The sequence below is a fragment of the Cucurbita maxima genome, unplaced genomic scaffold, assembly GCF_002738345.1.
Source record: "Cucurbita maxima cultivar Rimu unplaced genomic scaffold, Cmax_1.0 Cma_Scf00028, whole genome shotgun sequence".
Taxonomy (NCBI): Eukaryota; Viridiplantae; Streptophyta; class Magnoliopsida; order Cucurbitales; family Cucurbitaceae; genus Cucurbita; species Cucurbita maxima.
Window position 1 is genome coordinate 2,797,326 of NW_019272044.1, and position 24,576 is coordinate 2,821,901.

At 33.8% G+C, this 24,576-nt stretch overlaps 3 protein-coding genes across 6 annotated transcripts in view; 2 read left to right on the forward strand and 1 right to left on the reverse strand.

Annotated features, from left to right (window-relative positions):
* LOC111465169 (protein ENHANCED DISEASE RESISTANCE 2-like) overlaps window positions 1–3,205 on the reverse strand; it is a 12,429-nt gene extending 9,224 nt beyond the window's left edge. Inside the window, exons 1-6 of one of the 2 annotated variants that reach the window (XM_023109479.1) lie at window positions 3,066–3,205; window positions 2,538–2,868; window positions 2,255–2,329; window positions 1,264–1,317; window positions 808–873; window positions 251–354 (exon numbers count right to left, since the gene is read on the reverse strand). In XM_023109479.1, the coding sequence (XP_022965247.1) occupies window positions 251–354; window positions 808–873; window positions 1,264–1,317; window positions 2,255–2,329; window positions 2,538–2,678 (440 nt within the window). In that variant the 5' untranslated portion in view covers window positions 2,679–2,868; window positions 3,066–3,205. Of the gene's footprint in view, window positions 1–250; window positions 355–807; window positions 874–1,263; window positions 1,318–2,254; window positions 2,330–2,537 lie in introns of both variants that reach the window. The other variant, XM_023109478.1, reaches the window with a different exon arrangement.
* Window positions 3,206–4,236: 1,031 nt separating this feature from the next.
* On the forward strand, window positions 4,237–8,140 carry LOC111465206 (transmembrane protein 45B-like). Of its 3 annotated transcripts, none has more exons than XM_023109532.1 (4): window positions 4,237–4,467; window positions 4,827–5,432; window positions 6,617–7,111; window positions 7,617–8,140. In XM_023109532.1, the coding sequence occupies exons 2-3, from the start codon at window positions 5,086–5,088 to the stop codon at window positions 7,098–7,100; spliced, it is 831 nt and encodes a 276-aa protein (XP_022965300.1). In that variant the 5' UTR covers window positions 4,237–4,467; window positions 4,827–5,085; the 3' UTR covers window positions 7,101–7,111; window positions 7,617–8,140. The 3 variants fall into 3 exon arrangements, with proteins under 3 accessions (XP_022965300.1, XP_022965301.1, XP_022965299.1); XM_023109533.1 differs by having other exon boundaries at window positions 5,040–5,432; XM_023109531.1 differs by having other exon boundaries at window positions 4,238–4,467; window positions 5,022–5,432.
* Window positions 8,141–17,995: 9,855 nt separating this feature from the next.
* Window positions 17,996–23,947, forward strand: LOC111465246 (protein BREVIS RADIX-like). Its single transcript, XM_023109598.1, has 6 exons — window positions 17,996–18,486; window positions 20,000–20,139; window positions 21,988–22,388; window positions 22,496–22,625; window positions 23,258–23,619; window positions 23,710–23,947. The coding sequence occupies exons 2-6, from the start codon at window positions 20,026–20,028 to the stop codon at window positions 23,786–23,788; spliced, it is 1,086 nt and encodes a 361-aa protein (XP_022965366.1). The 5' UTR covers window positions 17,996–18,486; window positions 20,000–20,025; the 3' UTR covers window positions 23,789–23,947.
* Window positions 23,948–24,576: the final 629 nt, after the last annotated feature.

The following is a 24,576-nucleotide window of genomic DNA, read 5'->3' on the forward strand; positions in this document are numbered from 1 at the left end:
TTTTTTTTTTTTTTTTTTTTTTTTTTTTTTTTTTTTTTTTTTTTTTTTTTTTTTTTTTTTTTTTTTTTTTTTTTTTTTTTTTTTTTTTTTTTTTTTTTTTTTTTTTTTTTTGTATGAATAAGATAAAGAAATTACTTGGGGGGGGTGTGATGAATGCTAAAAGTACAGAACATAAATACCCTAATTACAGCATCTCCAGGTAAATCATTTTACAAATTCTTGGATACAAATTGAGGGAAAATGTACTCACTGACTTTCATGATCTGAGGAGGAAGCAGTCCTCCCATTATCCATCCCAGATTTATATTCAAATGATATAAACTTGTTCCCATTAGGAAGTTGTGAGCCTTGGTGCTGACATTTCCACATGCAAATGAGATTAGATTCATTAATTCATGAGATACAGGAAAAAAAAAAAAAAACTAACATAAATGTTTAATCGGAGGGCAAATGATGGATATGAAGAAAACCATGCCCAAAAAAGACAAAGAACCCATTATAAGAACTAAAATAAAATAAGCAATAGACATCCGCTTGGATTTCAACATACTCCAACCTGATATGGCATTAAGGTAATATCCAGGACATGATAGAAAATAATATAGGAGGATATTCTTAATAAAAAGATGAGAATAACTGTTCAATACTGGTACGTTCTTCATTAATAACGATATTCATTTTATAGGAAACAATAACTTTTCATTCATATATGAGAAGATTAAAAGCCAAAAACTCTATGACAATAAACTTACAATGCACTCCACCGAGTTAATGTTGGAAAACAAGTAAAGGAAATTCGAATACTACCAGATCAATGACAAGCTCTATTTTCTCCTTCCATAGTAGTGCTTCTTGGATATTGAAGGCCGCCATCTGCAAAGCAAATGCTGATTAAAATCAGTGCACCCATCAAGGTTTTGACTATTGAAAAAAACATGTGATGAAGCAGGGCATCCCATAGTATGGCCAGTCCAACAAAATTTCCTCATATGCAAAAAATAAACTATGAAAAAACAGAGAAAACGGGAAGCCTAAAAAATTACTGTGCAACTTGTTAAAATTATTGAATTCTGAATAAAATTATGATATACCAACCCTCCCCTATCAACGAAATAACGATTAATAATTGAAATTGATCCAAATAAAGAATGAGAGAAACCAGTAGCATAAATTATTCATACGTAGATTATCAATGTGAAGATAAGACGATGGGCAAAAATCATACAATCTTCATCAATCAAGTCACTGGAAGTAGGAACAAACCGTAATTCGATGGTACTTCTCTTTCTTGTTGTAAACAGACAAGACGTAAACCATCTGCAACATCAAAAATAGGAATTGAAATGGATCGTTAAAGTAATATACAATGAAGGAGCGTTAGCACCATTATTCACACTAAACGAAATACCGAATTAAGAAGGTGAAAAATTCAGAACCGTGAAATCACAATCCTAATGGCTGATGATCTGATACGAGATACACATATTTATCACTAACTCATCCAACAGGCTTAAGTATGTATGTTAGTAATTGAAAATTGGAACTGGGAAGGCATAATTATTTGCAAGATCATCTAGTTGTACATGGAATTGAAAATTGAACATAGTCTCGCAGACTAGAGTGGTTAGATATCTACTTCAGAGGGAAAATTATTATATCCCAGGATTTTCTGACGCTAAAAGCCCAAAAAGGCAACCTAAACTGCCAGGCCATACCAGTAATAAGAAGAGGTGGTCAAAACTTGGCTTCATTCACCAGAAAATATTATAAATGCTTGGTTTCTTTCTGCCTTAAATAATTAGAATTGAAAATGCATTGTACGACAACGTAACAATTATCAAAGAGTCAAAGACACACGAACAGGAACCTCAACCACTCTCTCTCTCTCTCTCTCTTGGTGGCACTGTGGACTTTCTGAGCATCATGATCCTGAGTTATGAACAAATCTACTATAGACTAGTTCACTCGTTAAGGAGTCCAAACTACAAACAATTGCAACCTCCTTCCCCCAAGAAGATACAAAAACAACTAAGATATTTAGTCCTCGGTTGCAGCCAATTCTGCCTTTGCAGTAGAGTCTAGTTGTTGCAACAAAAAATAACCAAGTGTAACAGGTAAGTTGGCTACATTCGAAGTCTTAAATAAACTCTTTAGTTCAGCTAAAGCAAATAAATAGCTTTCATCCTCGCAATCACAAGACAAACATATTGTTAAAGAGAGAAAAATAGAAATAGAAATAGAAATAACAACTGACATGTCCATTGTGCGTCTTCAAGCCACGATCCTCCACTCTACAGTTTCCATCTACTAGCATGCTCTTAATTGGAACCTGCCTCGAAAGATCATAAAACATGCACGTAAGAAATTCATTTCTAAAAAGAAAACGTAAGAATGCAGATGGATATGACACAGGCATTTGACGCAATTTAGCCATTCGTGCATAGTTATATCTTATACGGAGATGCTACAACTTCACTCGAAATACAAAACACAACACCAAAAATTGAAAATCCTGAACTACATCACACAACACGTACTTGATTATCCTGCGGCTTCCTCTTATAATACGCCAGTAACCGAGATTCAAGCACAAAATACCGCATGTGAATGAAGGACCTGCCAATCTTCCGCCGGCCATACCGCACCATCCAACCTTCATACACAATCTTCGACGACATGCCTTTAACAAACTTGATTTGGGCCAGATGAATTCCTCCTACAGGCCTAAAAATGAATATCTGAAATAATCAAATAGAATATGCACAGTTTCGCAAACTCGGAAGCTCAGAAAACAATCCTTGCTTCCTTGCTTCCACAACATCAGCAGAGTTCAAGTGACTTGATCGATCATTGCGACGCTGAGAATTTCTGAGGCAAACAATCGAAAACACAGATTCAGACGTCCGGCATGGCAAGGACAAGAACTTTCAAGTTTCTAACCACAATTCCAAATTCCTCACAAATTCACTTTTGCAATTTGAGTCTACCAGTAAAGACAACAAATCAAACCATTCTCTCTTTAAAGTGAAAAAGAAATTCAAATGACAAAACAAAAGAGAATTGACTTTAGAGAGGAAGTGTAGGTCCATCGGGCGAGCCGTCGGAGCAACGGGATCGGAGTAACCGCGACATCTAGGAAGTGGTGGCGATGAGAGAGAGAGAGAGATCGGACGATTAAGGACGCGGGTAAAGATACCGATGAAATGAAGGGCGAGGGATCCCACGTAAGTGAAAGAGTGGTGTTGGGAGGAGGAGTAACACGTGTACGGTGGTGATTTGGCGGTGACGAAGATGACGGGGGGTGATAATAACAGAGCTTTGGCGCCGTCACGAAATCCAAATAGACTCAAAACTAGGTGGCGACCGGTGTGGGGGTTTACCTTCGTAAGGTCCATTGCGCTTGCGGTGGGGCCGCTCAGACACGAACAAAACTTATATTATTTTTTATTTTCTCAGGAATCCGGCAGGATAAAAAATCCACAATAATATGAAATTACCAAAATATTTTCCTTCAATGTTCAAAGATTTGTAATAGTTTAGTTCTCGGAAAGGGCATTTTGGACAAAGAGATATATTGTGTTCATGAATTTTGAATTTGGGGACAAAGAGATATTTTCCTTCATGTTTCCTAGGATGCATGCTCGTGATGACAAAATATGTAGTAATGACTTGTGTTAGTCTGCAGAGATTGTATTCACTCTTAAAAACGAAAAATAACGTAACCATGTTACAGTGGATACAAGGGAATGTCGGAGTCATTACTGTCGAATCCAGATTCCAAATTTTGATCTGAATTCTTGCCATGTAGACATTCTACTTAACAGTAAAAAACACAATTGTGAAGATAAGAACTTTTTTTTTTTTTTTAACCTTATTGTCAATAACATTCATGAACTTTTAAATATTACAATAATACCCTTCAACTTTTAAACGAGTTTAAAAAAACATACATCATTACCCACGCTCATAAAATTTGTACCTCGTTTCAATAATATCTTTATATTTTTTTAAATTGCTTTAATATATTTAAAATTAAAAAATAAATTAGGGACCATTATTCGTCTACTTTAGTTTATTAATATTATAAGTAATGACATTTAAATTTATTTTAAAAGTTAAAAAGTTATTATGGCAATATATAGAAGTTTATAAATATTATTAATTTAGGTTAATGCATAATCATTTAAAGAAGTGTTTTTTTAATTGAATAATTATTAGGGTAAGAGCCAAATGCTGGCTTACATTACTAAGTTGATCAACTGCTGGCTTTACAGAGAGGAATCAGATTCTCTCCTCTTGCCGCCATCGTCAACGCCACTTTCCACACGCGACTCTCTCTCTCTCTTCATTTTCTCTCTGTTTCGGTGCGTCAAAGCCTTTCTCGGGGATCGCAAAAGGGCTGCTTCTTCCGTGACAAACAAGGCCTCGCATGGTGGGATCGGCCCTCAATCACCTTATTATGCAATCGTGAGTGCTTTCCACTTATTATGATCACTCAATAATGTCGTCATTTTCGTTTTTCGATCTTGTTTTTCCATTTCTACTTGATTTCCACCATTTCAAATACGAAATGTCTCTCTCTTTTTCCTCTTTTTTGTCTCTGCTTTTTCCATGGCTGCTGTGTTATTTGAGCTTTTAGATTGGGTTATGTGCTGCTTTTGGTCGTTTTCTCTCAGCTGTGGATCTGTTTTCTTTCGTTTTTCATCATTGAGATATTGGAGGTTGATTTCAATCGTTCGATTTCGTCCAAATAAGTGGATGACTTGCGATCTTTTTGAAGAAGAATCAAATTCTAAAGCGATTCTTATTTTTCCTTCAAACATTAGGTTTCTCCGTCTTCTTCATCAATTATTAGCTTCAATAATGCTCGACTTTTCATGCTCTGTGTTCTTGCTGTGTCTTCCGAGAATTATTGGTGCTCTTACTTGCTTTCACAAAGTATTTCACGAATTATTCAGAAGATTTGAGGAAGTTTCTGTGTTAATTTACTGAATGGAAGTGTATTTTTGGGGGGAAAACAGAACATGTTTTACCGGTAGAAGAGAAGAAGACGGAGAAATAGAGTGGTAGAAGCGCAGTGAACATATGGGATCTTTCAAGGGCCATGTTCTTCCAGGGACGCTGTTTCTTCTGGTTGGTGTTTGGCACGTGTGGAGCGCTCTGCTTCGGTACGTGTCAAATCCCAACTTGTTTCGCGTCCGTGCGTGGAACCCTGTGCCTGGCTTCAATGGAAAGCTCAAATACTTAGAGCTTTATGTTGTTGTCATTGGCGGTTTCATTGATTTGTGCATTGAGCTTTTGTATTCAACTCATCTCAAGTTCTTCGTTAATGGAGTTTTGAACCCTTCGCACATGAACAACTTTGAACATTCGGGGATGCTTCTCATGTTCTTCATTTTTGGACTCGTCGCGCTGCTCTCTGAAAAGTCGAGGTAATTCTCTCTTGTTTCATGAACAAAGCATTTTCTATTCAGTGTTGTTTTAAAAGTTTTGGAAAATCTTGTAATGTTAACTTCTTCATTAAACTGTTTGATTACTTTTGTTAAGATCAGATGGGTATAAGTCATTACTGGATAAGATATAAAATTAATGGTGGGAAGTATTAGGATTTTCTTTCCGGAAGGAATTTAAACCCGCAAGGACAAGAACAGGTAGACGTGCCCCGGAGAGATATATCTTTCCTGAATTGATTTATTAAAAGTTCACGAGCCTTTTCTCTTGGTCTTGGAGTAGTTTGTTTATTTTAGATCATCAGGAAAGTGAATAAAGTGTCAGATTTAAGATGAAAAATACCGAGGTTTCATTCAATCATCTTAGGAACACACATGTATGGAAAACAATTGATATTAAATTGAAAGCAACAGCAGTTTCTTGTATATACGTCATAATTTAAGCTGTGTCGTTCTTGATCTTCGCTGGAAAGACAATTTTCTTCCCCCAATTTCTGCTATCTATCAGTTTGTAGGAGCTTGTAATCCAGAGTTTGAAGTGCATTGTTGTAACAGACCAAGCCCACCGCTAGTAGAAATTGTTTGCTTTGGTCCGTTACGTATCGCTATCAGTCTCATGGTTTTAAAACGCGTCTATTAGGGAGAGGTTTCCACACCCTTATAAGGAATGTTTTGTTTCCCTCTCCAACCGATGTGGGATCTCACAATCCACCCTTCTTGGGGACCAGCGTCCTCGCTGGCACATTGCACGATGCCTAGCTCTTATTCCATTTGTAACGGCCCAAACCCACCATTAGTAGATATTGTCCGCTTTGGCCTGTTACGTATCGCCGTCAGCCTCACGGTTTTAAAACGCGTCTACTAGGAAGAGATTTTCACACCGTTATAAGGAATGTTTCGTTCCCCTCTCCAACCGATGTATAGGAGGGGAGGGGACATTTCTAAGTTGCACATCCCACATCCTCGCAGTCATAGTTGAAGATGGTTGGACAAGAAAAAAAGAAGCAGACAGCAATGCCTTATGGACCCTGAAATATTCAAATATTGAATTTAGCTGTGAATTTTCTGTCTCTAAATATATGTGCAGTTTATCCTTTACTATGTCTTAATCACTAGTTTTCTCTAAAAAAGAGATGATTATTCAACTCTCACCTGTTTCTATTCAGATTTGTTCGCCTACCAGATGAAGCGCTTTGCCTAATTGCTTCCACGGCATTCTGCGCTGAGTATCTATTGTTTTACTTTCATTCAACTACTCATAAAGGCCTTGAAGGTTGCTACCATATTCTCCTTGTCCTCTTGATAGGCCTCTGCATTTTGTCAACGGTTGCTGGAGCTATTTTGCCTACCAGCTTTCCAGCCGACGTGTGCAGCGGCATTGCCATCACCCTTCAGGGCCTTTGGTTTTATCAGACAGCTTTCACTCTGTATGGTCCAATGATGCCTGATGGTTGTGAGCTCAAGGACGATATGATGGTCATGTGTCATTCAAAAGATAGTGAGGTTAGAGGTGAATTCCTTGCAAATTTCCAGCTCTTTTCGATGGTCCTCGGAGTTCTTGGCGGAGTTGTAGGAGTTTACTGCTTTGTAGCAGCAAAGTACGGGCGTTCTGACCTCGGGAGTTCAAATGCCATCCATGCTCAAGACTAGATTATTTCCAGGTATGTCTGCATCAGAACTTTCATCTTTTGGTAGGATTCTCTAGGTGACCTCTAGTTTTGTTTTTTGCATAAAAACTTCTTTGGCTTCAGTTAGAAACTCATGCCATGTTACTAAAGTTGTTCATCTAGTTTTCGAGTAATTTTGACTTGCCACAAACATTACTCTAAAAAATTTCAAACTTATCGTGTTTGAGAGTAATATAAAAATGGTTTAAAAGACGTAAACAACACCTAAACGTGATTTACGAGAAAATCCCTTAGTGATTTTTTATTGAACACTTTTACTCGTGTTCTTATCATTGAAACACTTTTATTAGAAGTATTTATTCTAGAAGCATTTCCAAATACACTTGAAATACAATCTAGTAAAGCTCGTGATTGTCATATACACACGTATATTAGAGAAAAACGATACTTAACTATTTTATGTTATTAGTTTTGTCTCCGAGTTTAAGATTAAATTTTTATGAAATTAAAAGTTTAAGGACTTATTCGTGAAATCCAGGGAAAAAGTAACTTCCACAAACCAGGAAGAAAAGAAGGAAAAGGGATGGAGAATTGCAGTTGTGCCCTTTTACAGTTCACTTTGCAATACTTTTGAGGCAAGTAGTTCTCTATAATCCTTCTCCAACGACTTTCCACGATCTTGTTGCTTAAGTTCTTTCTGTGTAATCATGTGCCATTTTATTCTTTTGGGGGACTTTGATTGAAAATTATAGCTTCTTTTGGGCACCTCCCTTCACTATTTACCCTAACCAACAACATTTAAGAATAATGGGTCGGGGCACCATCTTGAGCGTAGCTCCTCAGCTAGTTAAAGCATATATTTGTTCTAAAGGGTCAACTATCGAGATCCACCAGATACTATATTAGAGTCAACTGTTGAGATCTACTGATCAGATGCTATATCAGGGTTAACTATCGATATCTACTAACTAGATAATACTATATTAGGGTCAATTTTCGTGATCTATTAACCAGATACTATGTTAGTATTAAGATGCTTTATGAATGATATACTTTTCATCTCGATTTTGTTTTTGAATTTGATTTGAATATGGAATTGTAACTAAAATGACCTTCGTGGTATAATCTCTTCTATGCTTTATCTCTTCTATGCTTTATTGTATAATGGTTGACTCCATAAATTAAAGTCGAAGAGCCAATTAGATAAAGATTTAAATTCAATTTTGATTTATGAATCTAAGTTTTAATATTTGGATTCTTGTGGCTGTTGTGTTATGCCTAATATTTATTTATTTATTTAATACTTGCTTAACTATTTTTAGATAGCTTCATTAACCCTATGTTAACATATGTATAGGTATTTTCTACATTTTGGATGTTTATTAACGAAATAAAATAAATTAAAAAGTTTAAGGATTTCAATGGATGTGAAACTAAAATAGATTTTTTTTTTTAAAACGTCTATGAACCAAAATAGAATTTATGTAAATTCTAGAAAACTATCTCGGTTGGATGAAAGTCCCACATTGGCTAATTTGGGAATTATCATGGGTTTATAATGAAATAATACTATCTCGGGTTTATAATCAAATAATATTATCTCCGTTGGAATGAGGTTTTTTAGGGAAGTCCAAAGCAAAGCCATGAGAGTTTATGCTCAAAGTGGACAATATCATATCATTGTGGAGAGCCGTGTTCATCTACCAATCTTGATAGTTGGTAATAAGGGTTATATTGTTTTTGCTTGGGATTCTGATAGCTCGTAACAATAATATTGAAGTCCCCATATGAAAAAAAAAAAAAATTATTATATTTTTAATGATGCTTTAAATGACAAAATTAAAAATAAGAGGATTTTTTTTACACTAAACTTTGTGGTTATAATTATAATTTTAAAAATTAAAAAGTATTGTAATTTTGATGAGTTTTATCCTAAAAAATTGTAAAAAAAACGCGGTTTAATAAATTATTATTATATATGTGGGGCATGAAATTTGTTAGTATTTCAAATAAAAATAAGGTTAAAACTTTATTATTATTATTATTATTTTATTTTATTTGTTTAAGAGGGGTAAGTTTTGACAGTTATTCACTGGTTCTTTACACGTGGAGAAGCCTCATTGGTCGAAACAATCTTCTGCCAATTCTCAGCAAACTTTCGACCAAATAAATAAAAATCAAATTAAAATTACGACCAAATAAATAAAAATGAAAATTTTAAAACCTTAAAAATTAAATTAAAAGCAAATCCATTTTCTTTTTTCTTTTTAACTATTTTACCTTAATTTTTGTCGAAACTTTTGTCTTTTCTAATTTTCTTTTACTATATGTCTGTAAATATTTGTCCCTATCTCTCCTAACTTTTTTTTCTCACTGTAAAATATTTTTTCCTCATGTCCTTTTCTCTCTCTTTTGAATTTTTACCACTCAGTAACTTTTTTTTCTCTCTCTAATAATTCATCTTTCATCTTTTAATTTTTTTTCTTCTTTTTAGAAATTTGTTGAATCTAATTAATAATTCAAATACACTTCTAATTCCATCAAAATAATTTAAAGTTGTAGAGATAAATATTTTAAATATAATTATCAATAGTGATGGTAATTAAATCACTTAGACGAAAAATACATACGTTAAAATTACTTTATTTAAAATATAGGCTAAATTGAAAAAAAAAATACTCTTAAAGTTTGTACCGTGTCTAGAAATACCTCTAAATTTTTAAAATTAAATAAAAATACCTTTAAACGTTCAACTCAATTTTAAAAATATCTTTTAATTTTAAAAATTATTTAAAAAATACCCTCTAATTTTTTAAATTTTGAAATAGAGTACTCATCTTAAGGTAATTTTGAAACACTATTAAAAATTTAATGGTATTTTTAAAATAAAGTATTATTAGTTTCCATAAAAAAAAAAAAATTAATATTTTTTTATTTTTTTAGTTTAGAAATATTCTTTAGATGGGAAAATATTTTTAAAATAAAATAAGATTATTTTTATGAAATTAGGTTTAAAACAAAATTAAATTTAGTTGGAGTGATGGGATGGGAATGATAGAAAGTGGGCCTTAAAAGGATTTGTCAGAAGAGGCCTTCATCACTCTGCAATTCTGACTCCAAATGATTCTACAAATCATACATTGACTCTCTTCATCTTATCCTTCTTTTATTGTTAAGTTAAATTACCAATTTACCCTCACTGAATCCCGTCGTCTATCGCCACTTCTTTAATTCAACACGTGAGTCGAGAGATTAAAATCTAACGTCTTAGACATAACATGCGTCACAATTAGTTGAACTATATATTCCCGCTCACTACTTATTTTCAACTTCAATTATATCAGTTTAATTTCAAAACCTCAAGATTTGTATTTATTTAAAATTTTAAAAATGTTCCATATATCACTATTTATATGAAAAGTCAATTTTTTTTAAAAAAACAATTGATTTATTAAATATAAATTTATATTTTATATCTATTAAACCGTAAACGTTGAATGGTGTGGAGAAAAATATTCTTCGTAAAAATAATTTGTTACAAAAGGGGTCGGAGTGATCAAACCGAGAAAATTGTTTGCCAAAAAACACAAGTCTTTGCAAAATCGTAAGACCGTGTATGGAAACAGACATTTGTCCAATGTCAAAAGATCAAGAAAGTTGGTGACCTAATGACACGGGAGCCCACGATCGAAATTCCAGTGAATAGCGATCGTAACTACAACAGTATTAAGAAAGCGAAATTCTTTGTCGGATAAGCTTTGACCCACACGAGAGGCCTAATGATCTGGATACTGTCTCAAAGAGAAGGTCGGTAAAGATGGGTCCGTGTTTTAATTTGAATATTATTATTTTGGATAATAATGGGCCACCGGTATGGTTTTTGGAGTCAGATTATTTGTTGTTAAAGTGTACGGACGACAAGCGTTTAAAGCTTTGCATATTCGCACAGCTCAGTAGTCATGCTGTTCTCTTCTTTTTATATAACGGGAAAATTACATTTATTTTTTATTTTTTTTTATTTCAATTAAATAACTTTGTTCTTTAAATTTTCAATTTATATTATTTTTACGTCTCTAATTACATAAATAAAAAACACTCATATTTTGTCATTAAAAAATTATAATAAAACAAATAAAAAAAATGTATAAGATTAAAACATTTTAAAAATTAACAATTTAAAAAAAATTAAAAATAAAAATAAAAACTACGCGACTCTTATAAATATCATTAAATCGAGCTGATATTATCATAATTAGAGCTTTTGTCGTATTAACAAAAATTATAATATTTTTAGTTAAATAAAAAGACGTTGCATTATACTAAATATATATATATATATATATTGAAAATAAAAAAACGATTAATTATATTTTTTTTATTAAATTTGAATATTATTATTATCATGTGACGATAATAAATAAAAAGTTTAGAGAATAAATTGAACTTAAAATAATCATACTCGAAAAAAAATTAATAAATTAAATTATATTTGAAATCATTGGATTATTATGGTGATGAAGAACACGAATGCAAGTCAAATCACTATTAATGGAAAAGATTTGAAGTCAATTGGATGGAAGAAATTAAAAAATTAAAATCATAATTAAATAATCCTTTTAAATATGAAAGGTTTGGATCGGATCTAAGCTAAACTAAAAGTTGAGATATAACGACTCTATTACTACATTTATATCGTGACGTTTTAAATTAATTTAAGCAAAAGTTTTGGTAAAACTCGAAGTCTTTGAGAAAATATTAAAAAAAAAAACTCGACCTAATGATTTATGAGCAGTTCTTCACCTGCATCTATAGATTTTGTTTCAAGCGTGAGTTTGACATTGTGGTTGTTGTGTTGGTCGTGGTGTGAAGATTTGACCTAACCTTGACCCGATGAACCACGAGTCTATTTAGTCAGTGTCTCAAACCTATACTTACAAAATGCAACGTTTCATCCAATTATAAAAACACCCGTTTAGCTAATCTTAGAAAACAAACACATATTCACATTCAAAATTTTTAATGATAAAAATTACGGGTTTAATATTAAAATTAACTCACTCACTCACTCGTGTGAGCGTTTTTTTAATTCAACATAGAGTTTTTAGTTAATTGAATTATATTCAAGTTGATGACTCGTTCAACTGTATAACTTTTCTTATATAAATGCAACAAATACGTCTCGAATAATAAAATACGAAGATTCAAAGGTCAAAATAATATTTTATTCCGACTTAAAATTTAAATTTAGAAAATGATTAACCCAATAAATAAATAAAAGAATAATAATAGTAATTAAAAAATAAAAATAAAAAGTAATTAAAAGAATCATTGGAAATAGGGAAAGAATGGTTTAGAATGGTAATATCTTTATAATCACATTCTTTTCATCTTTGCTTCCTAGTCCTTCACTTTTCACTTTTTTTCTTTTCCCCCCCTAACATAATCTCTCTCTCAATCATTGAAATTGACTACAAAATCTCACAATCATTTTCCCTACCTCTCTCGTCCAATAAAAAACCGAGCTCCTTTCGTTCGTTCAAATCAACCCATCATCATAATTACAAGAATTATTTGTATGCTTCCTATCTCGAATCTTCAACTTGTCTTTTCGTTGTACACGGGTTGGATCAATGACACGAACAACTCAAATAAATTAAGTTGTAGGGTTATTTTTTTATTATTCACAATGCATCACTAATAACCGTTACAAAAGTAGGGCAGAATTTGATTGGATTAGGTTGTAACCCTATTTTCGAGTTTGGTTAAGTCGACCTAACTAAAAGCTATCAACCCACGAACCAACCCAAATTTTCCTGTTTTTAAAAAATTCGACGACAACCCAGATCGGAAAATAAAAATCCTAGTCAAACCCAACTTTTATAGTTTTGATTGATCGGATTCTCGAGTCATATGAACACTCCTACATTCTATTAAAATATAAGAGAATAATTTGAGTATAAAGATCTATTATTTTCGTATTATGTGGTTGATTTTACCCTTTCGGGGAGGTTAACTAATACATTAAAGACGGATTTGAATTTACTTTTTTAATTTTTAAAAAGAAAAAAAAAGTATTTTTTTACCAATAAATGACTATTATAGAAAATTTGCAATTATGACCCAAAAAAGGGGTGAAAATGAAGATAATGAAATTTTGGGGGAGGATTTTTAGAGGGTGAAAAAGGAAAAGATGGAAAGTTTAAGAATTAAAAAAGAAAAATAAAATAAAATAAAAAAAGTAAAATTTGAATATTTGCAAGGCTTTTAGAATTCACGAGTGATGGGATCGAGGGCGGAATGACGTTTTGGACCTTGACTATGCTTTTCTTGCCTAAGAAGATCTTGTGTCACCCTTCACTTTACCGAAAGTTGGTGCCTCCCTTCTCCACTTGCTGCCACGTGGCACTGTCATTTAATCAAACGTTACCCGCAGGTGAGAAGAGAGAGAGAGAGAGAGAGAAAGAAATGAGTATGGCTTTGTTGTCCCTCTATTCCAAGCATTCTTTGCTTAAAGAGAGGTTTTAAGGGATGGAATAAAGCCAATTGAAGGAAGCAATGTGTAAGAAAAGTAAAGGCCCAAAGTTTAAATCTCATTTTGGTAGTTTTTTTAACCGTTAAAAATATATTTTTAATCCCGACCATTATAATTTAGTCCCTAAACTCTACGTATTTATAATTTTGCAACAATCAGTCTATTGTGAGATCTCATATCAGCTCGAGAAGAAAACGAAACATTCTTTACATGAGGTAGAAGCTTCTTCCTAATAGACGTGTTTTAAAATTGTGAGACGCAGACGATACGTAACGGGTTAAAGTAGACAATATTCGTCAGTGGTGGGTTTGAGTTGTTACAAATGATATTAGAGCCAGACATCTGACAATGTGTCAGTTAGGATGTTGGGCTACAAGGGGGTGGATTGTGAGATCCCACATTGATTTGAGAGGGAAACTTTTAAAACCGTGAGGCTGACGACGATACGTAACTGATCAAAACATACAATATTTCCTAGTAGTGGGTTTGGGTTGTTGCATCTATGTAGTTTAAAATTTTAGTCCCATAATTTTCATGACATTTACACGTCATGTAACAACTCATGTCTCGGACCAGACACCTAATAGCTCTGATATTTTCCTACATTCCATGCGACATGGTCACGTTTCATACTCTTCACTTAAGAGTGCAGACTATCCCCACATATCAATATGAGTCATTCCAGCATATTTTGTCCTCACTCACATGTATCATAGAAAATTTCTTAGAATAATATAAATAATATAAATCTATCTAAAACTTATAATTTTTAGGTGGGTTTGATTAACCATTTATTTAATAAATATATATTTTTAAAATTAAATTTATAAATACGTCTATTTCTTCATTTTATTGCCTATATTTTGAATTTTTTTTTAAAAAATTTTGCTTCGCACGTGTACTTTTTAAAGAAGGTGAGAAAATCAATTTTAAGTTAAAAAAAAAAAAAAAAAATTTAAACAGATTATTTTTATTTTCTAAAAAGAAAAAAAAAAATCATGTGTTGGCCATATTGCCAAGCCAACAAACCACAAGCAATAAGGCAAATATCGAATGCTGACTGACAACCGACAACAGCCTGTATAGACCAAAGTGTTGTATGTCGAAGAGAAACAATCTCGAAGGAGTTGTCACCGGTCATAGCCGGTATTCACGTGCCCCATTTCTGCCCCCAAGCGTACCATTTTCACCAGCCTCCTCGGACCCATTTGAAAGGAACATTTAGTCTATATTTTAATTTTAATATTATTTAATATACAGTTTAATTTTCCACTCTAAAATAAAAAATATCATATACTCAATTACCGAGTTTAATATTTTTTTAATAATTTAATTTCGATTTAATATTATTTTAATAATTTAATTTCAATGTTTTTTAAAAAATAAAATTAATTTTTTTTCTCAATAATTTAATTAAAATTAAGAAGGAAAAATAATGAAATAAATAGAGATTTAAATTTATTTCCTTTTTTAAAAAATATAATAAATAAAAATTTGATTAGTTTAGTTGATAGTACGATGAGACAGATTTAGGTAAAGGGATTTTGCTTCTTGGAATCTTTTTGAGATTCCAATTTTGATTTTATTTTTATTATTATTTTTGGTAATATCCTCACCTGCAGGGCATCTCAGTTCCTCACCCGTGCAATCTGATTGGATTAGACCTCTCACAGTACTCCTCACCAGTGGCATGTTTGTTTACTTGCGTGACTGCCCAATCACAATTAAAATAAAGGCCAAATTAGTAAAATAAATAAATAAATAACCCTAAGCCCTTAAAAATAGTATCAAAGTATTAAAAAATTTCATTAATGTTTATAATTTTTTAAAAAAATTAAAATAAATAAATAAATTATATTTTTTAAAAAGAAATTATTGAAATTAATATCACACATGAAATGTTATTATCCAACAACTACTGAAAAAATAAAAATTAAATAATTTATAAAATGCTTTTTTTTTTTTTTTTTTTTTTTTTTTTTTTTTTTTTTTTTTTTTTTTTTTTTTTTTTTTTTTTTTTTTTTTTTAATCTTCTTAAGACAACATGCCCTCATTCCAAATCATTTATAATTAAATAAAATCTAAATATTTTTGTCTCCTTGTCTTTGTTTTCTTTCTTGTATCTCTTTTTATAATCAACATTAATTTCCTAAATAATAAATTTTAAGGCTACCGAAAAAATATATATTGTTCGATGTAGGTCAATGTTAGCTTTCACGTCGAGATGATGAAATATTTAATCAAAAGAGTTTGTAATGGACATGCTCCTAGAATAGTATTGTGTCCATTACACTCGATATTTAATTTAGTACTGAAGCAAAAATGGTGTCGAGACCTCACTAGTGAGATTAGTCCCTTTCCTCTTTGCCATATGGTTTGAGTCGTAGATGACGTGAAAACGAAAGTTTGCTAAGGGAGGGGGTTAGATCGATTCTTGATAAGTTGCCTCCCCCTGTAGGCTTTGTTTGTACCTCATCGGCTAAGTCGTTGCTCTGGGAAACTTTGTTGGGAGTTCGATGGTAGGTGTGATCCATGTGGTGTCGGAGGGACACACAAACAAGGTGACGTATATTTGACTAGTGTATTGATTGAAATAGTGTATATATGTTATTCGTGGGCTTAGACTGTTATAAATGGTATCATGGTATCAGATCCAGACACTGAGCGGTGTGTTAGGGAGGACGCTGGTTCTTCGAGAGGGTGGATTGTGAGATCTCATATCGGTTGGAGAGAGGAACAAAACATTCCTTTAAGGGTGTAGAAAACCTCTCCCTAACAGACGCGTTTTAAAACTGTAAGGTTGACAGTGATACGTTACGAGTCAAAGCAGATAATATTTGCTAACGGTTAGCTTGGGCGACTTGCATTTGCACGTTTAACTCAAATGTGGCTCGCTTCCTTTTAGGTTTAAAGCAGCATCAAACCAAAATTTCTACCATGTATTAGTGCTTCCAAAAAATGAGATGATTCAAGTGCATCCTCTAGTATGACTTGTTTGGAGCTTTCGAGCACTAGCCCTACATTAAGGAGATAACTTCGAGCACGGTCAACTTTAAAATGGAACAGAAAGTGTCTACAACGTTCGAAAAAAAATTCACTGTCGTATAGTTGATCGATGATTATTAGTGATTCTGCATTCATGCATGTGAGTTAGAATATTAAACCCTAAGCTTACAAGCAACGAACAAAAAAACAAAGCTTTGACCACATGGCCTATTAAAGAACGTGCCAACGGCTCATAAATAGTGACTTGGTTAAGGAAACCCACCATAGCCGTAACAAAAGCTAGCCTTCTTAGATAATACGTATCAAAATTTTATTTCTTCTCGTTTTTAATTCACATATTTTAAATTAATTAATTATTAGTTTTAGAGAGTAAATTAAGCACTATATTTGAATTTATAATTATGTTAACAAGCAACGTTACAAATTGCGGTTTAAATTCAAATATTTAGTTCGATAATTAGAAGTAAGGAATCTAACTTAACTTTAATTAAAGTAATTAATGTTTATTAGACATTTAGATTCTTCACATTAGTATATATTTAATTATTATTACTTTTATGTTACAGAATTTAAGCTTCTATTAAAATTATACCTAATAAACTTTAAATATTATGCCTAATAAAATTAAAATTTTATTTAATTTGTAAATAAATAAATAAATAATCACAATTTTTTTAAAAAAATTTACCAGTTTTATTTTTTCTTCCATATTTAAAATTTATTCTACATAAAATTAAAAATTTAGGAGAATAATTAATAATATATAATTAAAAATTTGTGATTATTAAATGACTTAAAAAAATAAAAAGGGTAAAATAGAGACAAAAAGTTCGTCCGTTATAGTTCAATATACCTAAATTTGAAAGCTCGAGAACTCGTTCCGTTATAGTTCAATATACCTAAATTTGAAAGTTCGAGAACTCGTTAGACACGTTTTAAAATTTTTTGAGAGGAATAAAAAAATGGATAAATTTGTAATTTAACAAATTTTGAAAATTAAAGCAATTTGAAATGAATTTTTTCTTTTAAAAGGAAAAAGATAAAAAACGAGGGAGGCGATGGATCAAAATCACGATATTGTATTTGGTTTTTTACATTAAAACGAATCTCCACCGTTGATTTTGTTCTTATGAGAATAATATCCAATCAAAAATCGCCACGTGTCAGACTTCCATCCTCGTCAATACGTCATCAAAACATGTGGGCCCAGGCTGTCCTCTGGGGTAATGACCAAACGTCAATCCACTGTTAACAATTTCCCCTCTCTTTCCTTACACGCAGAAGACAATTTTCGTTAGTTAACGGCGGAAATCAGACGGCGTTATCCCGGATTCTCTATATAAATAGCTTCTCTCGAATTGAGCTTATTTGTTGTCTCTGAATTTTATTTTTGCCGATATTTGGGCTCTCGCTAACGTAAAACCCGGAACTATAATATCCCAAACTTTCCCTTTCTGAACAATTTTTTTTCCCTTTTTTTTTGGGATCTTTGGATTTTTGATTCGGACCTTGTGTTCGCCGCCGGTGGACGCCGGCGAGCGTTCAATTCGGTTCTTGATTGCATTTTGATTCTGCTGTTTGTTTGGAGGTTTTGGCAGAGAATCAGCGAGTGAGAGTTGAGTGAGAGAATGCCTTGTTTGTCAGTGTAACTGCAGAAATTAAGCGCGAAGAGGCTCTGATTGGCGGTATTTTAGGGATTTTGATTGCTGTTGCTTTTGGTTGCCATTGCTGTGAGAGTGTGATTAAAGCGAAGATTTCTTGAAACGGAAAATTTTGAGGAAAAAGAGTGGGGAATTCGCCGTTGACAGCCAAATAGTGCGCCTGATTTCAGTTCGATTTTCGGTGGATAAGCTTCTGAGGAACCTAAGAGGTGAGATTCTTGCTGCATTTACTTCACCGTTTTCTTCAATTTGGTCGTCTTTCTTAGCAAACAAACAGAGTATTGATTTCTCAGAGAATCTTCTTCTCTAATTCTTTTTTATTGTTTTCTTCCTTCTGATCATTGTTTCATATTCGAGTTCTGTTTTAAGGATCCAGAACGTTTCTAATGGTTTCTGTATCCATCCTCTGTAATGTTCTTCCAATAGAGAATCATTCGACGCCATTTCACTAATCGGTGGTGTTTAACGTTTGAATCATTTGATTGATTCTGTCTCCGTGCGTTGATTCCTATAGCCTTAGCACTTACTCTATTTTCCGTTTCTCTTGCTGGATATGAAGAAATTAGATTAGCTTTCTGGAGAAGAGAAGTAAACAGGGAACGATAAACAGCGGAAAGTCTGTAAAAGAGAATTTAATTAGGGTGTCGAAGAGGGGGCCTAAGATGGACAAAGTCTGTAAATCACGGTTGGCTTTTGCTTCGATGAGTCGTTTTCGAATATTAAAGATTGAATTAAATTGATGAACCAAAAGAAAAAAATATCAACGTCATCTTCTGCTTCTGCTTCTGCTTCTTCTTCTTCTTCTATGTCTCAGTGTTATCCTCTCCATATTCATTGTCTCTCTGTCGTCTCACCCACAGCTTTCAATCTGAAACGATTAATTTTGCGTTCTTTCTTCCTGAATCTCTGCTGTTGTTAATTAATGCATATTTCTCTCTCTTAGTCGCTTTTTTGGATTTCTTGGAGACGGAAGAGTGATGCGATTTGCCCATAGGGAAAAAAGAAAGAGCCAATAGGTTGTCAGAAACTTTGGCATTAACAAATATTTGATTCTTTATTCGGCTTTGTAAGAGTAAAGCAAAGCATGTACCACACTCGGTCTCTCTCAGTCGACTACTTTCAAATTGGCTGTGCCCCCATTTACTTTCCTTTCAATTATCGACTCCCCCTCCCCTCTTGTTCCTATTCTGATCTTTTCTTAGTCGTCTCTGATCCCGAGCAGCCCTTTTCCTTTTTTCCTTCCCTTTTCCTTTCTCCAGGACCCATCTGTTTCCCGCGGATCAATGAACGAATTTATATTTATTTCAGATTCCCCCAGTTTCCTTTTGTCCCATTTAGCCGCGTACCTACTACATAGAAGTTTATATAACCCATTCCTTTCTTTATTTCTTTCTTTAACACTACCTAAGCCATCCAAAAACAGAGAAATCAGTGCTTTACTCAATCGGTTTCCTCATGAAAGTTAATTTAAATGATGGTGGAAATCCTCCAATTGGAAACTGTTGTTCTTTACTATTCGAGTATTACATGTCTATCTCAATGTTGGGTAAAGGGAAGGCTTGTTTGTTTTCTTCTCCTCACTCAATACACAAGAGAAAGAGTGAGAGAAACAAAGGGAAAGTCGCCGGATTATGCAATTAATTTTTGGGATTCCTTTTTTTCTTTCATCAATATAGTATCCACTAAACCTCTAGGTGGAACCTACTTGTTTGTTATGTGCAGAGTAAAAAAGGCAAAGTTGAAGGAAAATGTTTACATGCATAGCATGTACGAAACAGACAGACGACGGGGGTGAGGATGGGGCTGCGCGTGGTAGTGGCACGCCTAGTACAAAGGAAGCCGTCAAAAGCCTGACAACACAGGTTCTTAATCCTATACCCTTCTGTCTCTTTTTCTCTGTCTTGCTCCGGCTACATCTTTGTTTTCTCAGTTTCTTTTCCATCTTGTGAAAACAGACAAATCTCGTAATACCCATTAGCGTTGCGATAAATGGGGACCATCTATGCCTTCTTTTCACCAATATGAATGTGCCTAATGTTTATTATTTCTTTTCAAATCTTTTTCAAGATTAGATTTAGGTAGGAAAGTGTTAGCGTTTGTGCTTTCTTATGACGCGCTCTAACGTTTTTGTCCTTGAGCACTTCCTAGTTATTACGTTTTTGTTTTGTCATTTAGAAGCCAGTGATTCTTTTAACAGATTACCAAAATTTTGTCCCGATGGCTCACAACTTTCTAGTCCACGTAGCTTTCATAGGGACACGTCGTATCAGAAATCTGACTTTGCTGACCTGCAGCTCTTCTTGGCTCCCCCGGTTACCGATAGAATAAAGATTCTTGTTTGATAGAATAAAGATTTTTGTTTTTTGTTTTTTCTCTTAATAGTTTCTATTCCCAAATGATCAAAGTAGTACATGCGCTTATCGAGAAGATCCCCATTCACCCACCTCCAGCCTTCCATCGAGTACGAATTGTTTTGCTTGCTTTTCACTCCCGCAATTATTAAGCAAATTGAGATATATTCCCTACTTATAAATTCATAATTATTCTCTTAATTAGTCAATTTGGTATTCCCTCCTACCAATTCTCAACATTAAGGATAGTGGTTCATCAAGTGTAGTTTGTTTGGCTGGATTAACTTTCTTACAACTAGATAATTTCATTTTTGGAAGATGAATATTGGAACTATGCAACCTTACCATCAGCTACTGTTATTTAGTTACGGAAATTATGAGCAGGGAAATTTTGCAAAAAAAAATTGAAGTTTGCGCTCATAATAGTATATATGCTAACAACACCCATTTTGGGATTGGGTCTTAGTATAAGTAAGGATGACTGGTCTAGTCTGTCTTGGAAATGTGATTTTGCCAAGAAATAGTGGCAGCACATTTTGCGTCAAGTAGCGGTGGGGTCATCGACATATTCACTTCGGAATAGACAAGACGCATTTTAAGAAAGGACAGCCCAATGACCGCCTGAATGTGACCCACCATTGAATTTTTGTCGACGCACTGTTTTTCAAAAGTATTGCATCTTACCCAAACCCTTTCTTTGCAGGATGAGAAACCACTTGATTGGCAATAAGATGTTAATAAGACCTTTTTATTTTATTGATTGTTTGGGAATTTCAATTCTTATGACACGTGATATTATTTCTATTCTTAAATACCTTAGGAACATATCTTCCAAAATAACTCTTCCAAGTTGTAGAATCCACTTTCCTGAACCACCATTCAACATGCTCCACGTAATTCAAAAGTGGATGTGTTTCTCACCAAGTAAAAAATGTTCAATTTCATGCGTATTTATTGATTCACAATGGTCGAACTGTACACTTCACTCCATTATTAATATAGTGACATGCATTGGATACGATATACAGCCTAATATTCAGGTTAAAAGAAAAAAAAATAGATATTTTGTAGTCACATATTCAGATTGAGTATAAGTTTCCATGACTTTGCTTTGAAATTTTTCAAAAAGGCTTCGTAGGGCTTTTAGGCTTTCCCAAAATACTTCTTACCCATAGAATATATTCATTACTTTTAGATCAAAGATCATTCCCTAGTAGTCAACTTAGCACTCCCTCCTAACAATCCTAACCGTACTAACTTTTGCATGTTTTCTTTCAAGCTGAGTTTCTCTCCTTAATTTCAGTATTAAGAGGAGCTCAAGCTGTCCTTATTCTAACTGTGGATAGCTACATTCTACAGATTAAGGACATGGCGTTGAAATTCTCCGGTGCTTATAGACAGTGCAAACCCTGCACAGGCTCCAGTAGCTATAAGAAAGGACAGCGACCTTACCCAGATTTTGACACTGCTTCAGAAGGGGTTCCATACCCCTACATAGGAGGGGCAAGTGCAAGCTCAACCCCTGCCTGGGACTTCCCTCGTGTTAATCGCCATCCACATACCAGATCTGACTCTAGATTTAAAGGGGTCTTCCGAGGAGATCAGACTCCTGGAGCCGATTCCTCCATATCAGCATGTGATGTGGTGCTCGAGGATGACGATGAGTCGAAAGAGTGGATGGCACAGGTGGAGCCTGGTGTTCACATCACTTTTGTGTCCCTACCCAATGGAGGCAATGATTTAAAACGAATTCGTTTCAAGTAAGATGAATAGTAAATGCTTAACGCTGTCGGTTCCTATGTCTAAATTAATATCTTCTTTAAGCAAAGTTAACATTAGTTTTTTTTTTTTTTTTTTCTCCTTGAAGTCGAGAAATGTTTAACAAATGGCAAGCTCAGCGTTGGTGGGGCGAGAACTATGACAGAATAACGGAGCTCTATAATGTCCAGAGATTCAACCAGCAAGCTCTTCATACGCCACCAAGAACTGAGGACGGGGTAAGTCCTCCAGGACCTTTGCTCCTGACTTCTATTTCTCCCATTAAAATGACGCAAGAGTAAATGTTTCAAGGACTAGAATTCATTGGATTTTGTGTCGAACACAACTCTTTGTGGTGCTTTCTGATTGCCAGATCTGTAGAACAACTTTTTGTGGTCCAATAAGTAGGATGGAAGAGTATTTATACTAAAGTATAGACAATTTATTTCTAAAATGCCTAAATCATTTTTCATAGACAATTAGTTCATACGATTATTGGATTTGACCTTATTGGGCTAGTGATGATATTTTAACATTTTGTACATGTTTGATATTTTCGGTCATATCGAAGAAAAAACAAAATAATGATTAATGAAAATGCTCATACTTTCATACCTTGCATAGATGATATGTTCTTTATGAGCTATATATGGCAGCAGAATAGGAAAATACAGTGGAAAAGAGCTTAATCTTGTCCTTAGCTCTTAATTCTCAGCTTAGTAGACCATGGGATCACAAATGTATGAACACCTGATGTTAATAATGCTGATACCAATAAATCTGTATTATGCTAATCCCCAAACTTTGAATATTTTTGCATCATCTTCAGTGAAAATTTTCTGATAATTCTGTAAATGTTCACAATCTTCAGAGGGATTCTTCTTACTCAAAGATGGGAAGGGATAGTCCGATGACTTCAGGGAACAAAGATTGGACGCCAAGAAACTATAAACCTTCTGGGAGTAAAGGATTTCCATCTGACCAGCATTTTGACCAAGGAAGCAGTCACCATTATGCAGGTTCAAGTGCCTATCCAGCAGGTAGCGCGAAAGGCGACATGTCGTCTATGGAAGCATCACGCACAACTACTTCTTCTAGAGACGAGCCTTCAATTTCCATTAGCAATGCAAGCGACATCGAGGCGGAGTGGGTCGAGGAAGATGATCCTGGGGTCTATATAACTATCAGGCAGCTTGTTGATGGCACTAGAGAGCTTCGTCGTGTCAGATTCAGGTAATTAACATCTTCATTTATTTGCATTCATAGTAAACTTTATAGTAGATACTTAAGATGGGTTGACATTGTTCGACTCGATATGAACAGCCGTGAAAAGTTCGGGGAAATGAACGCGAAGCAATGGTGGGATGAGAACAGGGAAAGGATCCAAGCTCAATACCTTTAACTTACTTATTCATGTTCCAAAAATTTTGTCTTTAGAATGTAATATTCAACAAAAAGCCATCAGCTGGATATAGAGTTCTTTTGCTAAGGAAATTTACTCACCACCAGCGACATATACAAAACCAAGTTTCTGATTTTCCTATCAGAATTCTGCAAGCCATTCTTTTATTTTCTTCCAAGGCTATATATTTTTATTTACCCTCTTTAAATAGTCTTTATACAATCTATTATTATCATTTTTTTTACAAGACAGGTGTAAAAATGGATCAGGTCGGGTTTTCTCTAAAATTGACCCGGCTTGACCTTGATAGGTTTCACTTAAAATGAAATGAAATCGATTAGCCTGGTCAATCCTATAGCTCCTGTCCTTCACCTCTTTCTATTATCCCATTTGGTATATCAGGATAGGCAGCTAAATAATACACCAGATCGAATAAGATAGGCCAGCTAAAATACGTTCTAGTGGAAATACATTTAAGATTGTGGAAATACATTTAAGATTGTTGTACGTTCTTTGCTTACACCAGAAGAAGCCGAAACCCACTCTCGTCATCCTAATTCATGAGTTCAAGCTTAGAACCTCTTGTTCGTTATCTAATGGGGTTTTCCGTCTTAATACTCTATCCGAGAGTTATCAAGATTTATATAATCTGAAGCATTATCTACTATTAGATAAGCCAAGGCAGGTTGGATCTTCTTATTTTCAACCAAAACCACAAAGTTTCTTTTCGTGAGCGAGGAGAGAAACTTGGGATGTACGTAGGCAAAATTTTGTCCCAAAATTAACTA

Bases quoted from the DNA above. Each gene is read 5' to 3' on its own strand.
- LOC111465246 (XM_023109598.1), top strand. From the start codon at position 20,026: ATGTTTACATGCATAGCATGTACGAAACAGACAGACGACGGGGGTGAG. The intron at 22,389-22,495 runs GTAAGATGAATA...TTCTCCTTGAAG, and splicing joins TTAAAACGAATTCGTTTCAA to TCGAGAAATGTTTAACAAAT. The intron at 23,620-23,709 runs GTAATTAACATC...CGATATGAACAG, and splicing joins CTTCGTCGTGTCAGATTCAG to CCGTGAAAAGTTCGGGGAAA.
- LOC111465206 (XM_023109532.1), top strand. From the start codon at position 5,086: ATGGGATCTTTCAAGGGCCATGTTCTTCCAGGGACGCTGTTTCTTCTG. The intron at 5,433-6,616 runs GTAATTCTCTCT...GTTTCTATTCAG, and splicing joins CTGCTCTCTGAAAAGTCGAG to ATTTGTTCGCCTACCAGATG.